The sequence below is a fragment of the Lactuca sativa genome, chromosome 4 (assembly GCF_002870075.4).
Source record: "Lactuca sativa cultivar Salinas chromosome 4, Lsat_Salinas_v11, whole genome shotgun sequence".
Lineage (NCBI taxonomy): Eukaryota > Viridiplantae > Streptophyta > Magnoliopsida > Asterales > Asteraceae > Lactuca > Lactuca sativa.
The window spans coordinates 42813803-42819168 of record NC_056626.2 but is presented as its reverse complement, the minus strand read 5'-3'; the positions used below and the strand labels follow the sequence as shown (position 1 = coordinate 42819168).

At 38.1% G+C, this 5366-nt stretch overlaps 2 protein-coding genes across 2 annotated transcripts; both read left to right on the top strand.

The window, feature by feature from the left end:
* The first annotated feature begins 693 nt into the window (after positions 1–693).
* LOC111914562 (protein CANDIDATE G-PROTEIN COUPLED RECEPTOR 7-like) lies at positions 694–1326 on the top strand. Its single transcript, XM_023910275.1, has one exon. The coding sequence runs from the start codon at positions 694–696 to the stop codon at positions 1324–1326; it is 633 nt and encodes a 210-aa protein (XP_023766043.1).
* A 25-nt stretch (positions 1327–1351) lies between these two features.
* LOC111914561 (protein CANDIDATE G-PROTEIN COUPLED RECEPTOR 7-like) lies at positions 1352–1975 on the top strand. Its single transcript, XM_023910274.1, has one exon. The coding sequence runs from the start codon at positions 1352–1354 to the stop codon at positions 1973–1975; it is 624 nt and encodes a 207-aa protein (XP_023766042.1).
* Positions 1976–5366: the final 3391 nt, after the last annotated feature.

The following is a 5366-nucleotide window of genomic DNA, read 5'->3' as shown; positions in this document are numbered from 1 at the left end:
CTTAATGTGGAGAATTTCTTAGTGGAATCCATATGGGGTCGTCTCTGTCCTATTGGATGATTCGATCTTGGGGTCTTTGTAGGTCCAAAAAAAAAAGGACCGAAGGCTTAAAATAAATGGTCAAAGAAATTTATGATCAGATGAAAATCAGTAAAGCAAAGCGCTAGAATTCTGTTCTTTCTTTCTTTTATGTCATCATATATAATATTAGCGAGCTTCAATAAGTCATTTAGAATTGGATTAAAAAAAAGAAATGATTAGAGAAAAATTGATAATGAGGGATATTCGAAGGTTTCAAATGTAAGTTTAGTTAATTTTCTTGATACGTACGGTATTCTTGCGGGGATTTCAGATTTTTGTATTGACATAACTCATCATCACATCATTAATTCACGACATTATATTTGGATAATTCCGGATTTTTAAATTTAAATAACCCAATCAAATCTCAAGTTTAGGGTATTCTATCTTGATATGTATTATTTCTTGTATCTTCCGGATTTTTAAACTGAAATAACTCAATCACAACTTACATTCAGTCTTAATAAGTATTATTGCATTTATTAAGAAAAAGTGAAACGTATCTGCATGGATAACTTGACTTTTTTTTATCTATAAATATACGAGAGTAAAAAAGGAGGTTAAACGTACGTATCTCATCGTTCCAACCACCCCACCACCTTCGAATCCAACATGAAGATTCTCACTGCCGTTCTCCTCCTCTTCTTCTTCATCTTCGCTGCACCATCCACCGCGGATATCAATTCCGTCAAGATCCTATCCGATAATCGAGATTTGATCCTCTTCTCGAAGTTTGAGTACTCACATACTGGCTACGTTTCTGTTGCAGTCTCCTCCGCCGGAATCTCCTCCAATCCGATCACCTCCAACGCATCACAACCAGCAGATCCTTCACGTGTTGGTTTCTTCCTCGTCTCTCAAGAACTGTCAGATCGCTACCACCTCCAACTCAAATTCAGACCAAACCCTGACTTATGCGCCTTAGATATCAAGAACATCACAGTCCCCTTTACATTCCGAGATCTCTCACCTCCTCCTCACTCATCCTTTAACATGTCGTACCATGTTACATATCCCGGTAACTACTTACTCTTCTTCGCCAATTGCAACAACCAATCTCTCGTGACCATGAACGTCCGCACAGAACTCTACAACCTTCTAGACGACGGCACTACCACTACCAAAGATTACTTATCAGCCCGGGAACCGCAGCCATCTGATTACTTCAGATTCTTCCTCATATATCTATGTTTTCTAGGGTTTTGGACCAAACTATGCTTCAAGAACCAGCAGCAACGTTTTTAGATGATCCATTTGCTAACGTTTTCAGATGATCCTTTTTATAACCGTCCTTCACTTTATATTTGCGGTGGCCGATCAACATGATATACAGGTTACAGGCACTCACCATGGGTGGCATGTCATGTTTTACATATTTCAGTTTATGAGGAATGTGGTTTTGTTCACCATAATCGTGTTGATCGGTGTCGGATGGTGTTTCTGGAGGTGGGTGTTGCCACTACGGGATATGTGGTTTTTGACGCTTGTGATCCTACTTCGGGTTGTGGCTAATGTAACTTATATAGTGGCAGAGGAATCCGGCCTTTATTATGAACATCGGGTGGATTTGGACGACGTTATTTCAGTTATAGATATCACGTGTTGCATCATTATTTGTTTCTACACTGCTTTGGTGTGTTGCGAGTTCAAATTGGCGAAGGATGCATCAACCTTTCTGAGGTCTTTTAGCTCGCTCAAGGAGACTTCGGTTAGGCCGGATGTGTTCCCTGTCTTGGTTTTAGTATACCTTATGTTTATGGCATCAGAGTCTCTTGAAATGACTATTATGACAAAGGAAAGCTTTAGTTTTGTGTTCTCTATGGTGATGTTTTACATGTACAGGCCATCTGTTCTGGAGGATGAGGGAGAAAACTGTAAGAAACTTCTCGTCTAGGATAAGTAGTCAGCTTTAATTAGTTTTCATGGAACAATTCGATGTGTTTAATTTACACTTTTTGTTTTTTAGTTTTAGGTTTGTTCTGTTCTTGACATATAGTATATGACTGGAAGGTTGAAGATTTGGTTGAATTTTAGAAGTTTTAATTAGTCATTAAATCGACCCCTCCCCTTTTTTCATTATTTACTATCTACTATAATAAATGAAGGTTTTTTGCTACATGTCCTCTTCTCATTCATTTGGACACATTGTATTTTCTAGAATTTTTAAAATTTTTATTTTCCACTTGTCATTTTATTGTATTTTTTATTTTATTAAATTAAAATTCCACATTTAATGTCTAAGGTAATATATATGTAAAGTATTTATTAGAAAAAGTTTATATATATAATGTATTCAATACATTAAAGTCTCATTAATTTTAATAATTCAATTTTTTTTCATTTTTCTTATAAATTCAAACTTTTCAAATTATTAAAATTTTATATATATTTTTTAATTAAATCCATGTAATACATGGGTTTTACACCTAGTTATTTTATTAAATTTGAAATCAATTCCAAATCATTAATGCACATTCTAGTATTATGCAGTATGCATGGCTCTGTTCCCTTCTTTCTAAAAACCTTAGAAGTTGCATATCAGCCAATAAGTATAAGCCCTTAAAGTTTCTTGCACTGCACTGACTCATTCTTCCTGTTTCGTCTCCGTCTCGTTCATCCATGGATTTTTTCGCTCCAAGTAAGTAAATTAGGGTTTTCTAATATTGATTAATTAATCTTGCTTTGGAGATGGTGATATATGGTGGTGTTTTTTTGGTGACATATGCACACTTGCACACCGCTCCCCGTTCTTCATTTTCTGTGATTCTCAGTTTTGTTTGAAATTTGAGATCGAGTTTTTTCATTCTACTGAAAGCAACATACCGATAATTAACGAAGCTAAACAACTGAGCATATTTGTTGGGGTTCAGTCGATAGCTTACGGCCGGATTCTTATGGATGATAGTGATAAAGAAAGGAATTTTAACGGTACTCCTTTCAACCAACGGGTGGGACTCCTTCTCATCGAAAAGATAAGATATCAATGTGAATGATTTAATAAATTATGAGCAGAGATGGAGACGAAGGGTTTGTGATCAAGACGTTGAACAAGTTAGTCGGCGTTTGGAGGAGAGAGGAGAAGGCAGTTATATGACCATCGAAATGAATCGGTGGTAGAAGATCGAGAAGGTGGAAGAAATCAGATGTAGGATACGAATCAAAGAAATAGGCGGTGGAAAAGGAAGATGGCATAAGAGGAGTGGTGGACGAGGCGGTGGGAAAATACAAAAAGCACAAAATAATTGGACCAATAAACAGTATTATAAATATAAATTAATTTAATTCTATTATATTCATCTTCAATGTTATTTCTTGTATTTATTAACAAAAAGAATATAGTATGTTTATATTATTATTATTATTGTTGTAATTTATATTTTCTTTATTATTGTCAACATTAGAGAAATGGGAGCATGCAGTTCTATATATATGTATGGAATTAATTCATAATATACTCTTTATCAGATTATAAATAATTTACTATGATAGATGCTTTAATTACTACCATCCAAACTTTCAAAAAAAAAAAGTTATAGGATCAACTTTGAGAAATGGGATGACAATTGATTATCTTATCTCATTTACAAATTTTTCTTAAGGAAAAGTGACTATGGGAGAGAACAATGAAGGATGGAGCCTGGTAGGTCGAAGAAAGAAGTATGGGAGAGACTACAACATAAATGGGAAAGCAACAACCTTCTACTTTCAAAACTTTCCTACAGATTGGAATGAAGCGGCATTATGGAGGATGTTTAAAAGATTTGGAGTAGTTGTTGATGTTTACGTTGCAAAGAAACTTAACCGTCTCAAGAAGAATTTTGGATTTGTTAGATTCATCCGAATTCAAGACAGCCTTTCCTTTGAAAAAAGACTAAATGGAATTTACATAGGAGCTCAAAAGATTGAAGTGAATGTGGCCCGGTTCGACAGGAAAGAGACGGCGACTCGAAAGAAAAATCCTCAAGCAACGGAAAACTCTCTCTCAGCCTCAAAAATGAACCAAAACATGCCTAGTAGGTCGTATGTTGAGATCGTAAAGGGGTCTAGCAAAAAGGACAAAGAGAACAACGAGGTTGAAGGGTCAGACTTTCCCGGAAATCCTATTAAGTTGCTATCCTTCTCTGGTTCAATAGAAGCCATGCAGAATACTTTGGTGGGGGAGTTAGAAAATTTCCAAGCTCTCATGAATGTGAAAGCTTTCCAGGAAGTTAAGGGATGCCCAGCGATACAGTTCAGATACTTAGGGGGACTAAAGATGCTCCTTGAATTCGAAAGTTCTATTGAGAAAGAAAAGTTCCTATCCAACGGTAGAGAGATTTGGCAACCGTGGTTCAAAACAATCACCCCCTGGAAGGTGGAGTGCAATTTCAATGAACGGATTGCATCTCTAATCATCCAAGGTGTGCCACTTCATGCTTGGTGCGAAGAAGCTTTCAGTATCATTGCGTCAAAGTGGGGGAAAGTGGTTATTCCAGAGGAATGCAATACTGATTCACCTAACTTGGCTTTCGGGAGGGTTGGAATCCTTACATCTCACCCTGGTATCGTCAGTTCTGCTATTACAATCTCGGTGGATGGAATCCCATATAAGATAAATGTAATGGAGGATATCTTTGAATCCCTAAAGCTTATCCTGGTTCTCGCTGCAAACGATTTCTATCAGAAGATGTCATGGTGGGATGAAGACAGCACCGGCGAAAATGACAGTCTGAATAGCGAAGCCCCGATCCAACCTGAAGATTTGTTAGAGTCACCGGAAGTTGCTCCGACGAAGGTTCAACTGCCAGGTCATCAGGAAGGAGGAGTGGAAGAGCCACATGGAAATGCTTCAGCCTCGGGAACAATGGAGTCTCCTCGTAACCCCAAATCTGGGGAACCTCGTCAGGAGTCCTTGCCGCCTCCATTACTTGACTCTGATAATGCCCCAGTTGGTATCTCATATTCCCTAGGCCAAAATAACAATTGGGCCCAATCTTCTCCGTCGTTAAATGGACATCAGCCCAATTACTCGCTAGATCTTAATAGAGCCCCTTCTCGATCAATCCAATCCGAGCCCATAGATCAAGTCTCCGCTCGATCTAATAATCTATCTCACCCAGACCTCGGTTGTCCGCAGAGCTGCCCCTCTCCAAGTCGGAATCCCCACACCGATGTCCCCCAAAACTCACAGAGAGTCCCATCGTCGACCCGGTCTCATCTTCCCCCTCAACAATCGGCCTCCCATATCGGTTCAATCGATTCAAATGCCACGTCTGTGGAGGTTGCAAGAACAATTGTTGTTGGAG

Coding starts and splice junctions, on each gene's coding strand:
- LOC111914562 (XM_023910275.1), top strand. CDS start 694: ATGAAGATTCTCACTGCCGTTCTCCTCCTCTTCTTCTTCATCTTCGCT.
- LOC111914561 (XM_023910274.1), top strand. CDS start 1,352: ATGATCCTTTTTATAACCGTCCTTCACTTTATATTTGCGGTGGCCGAT.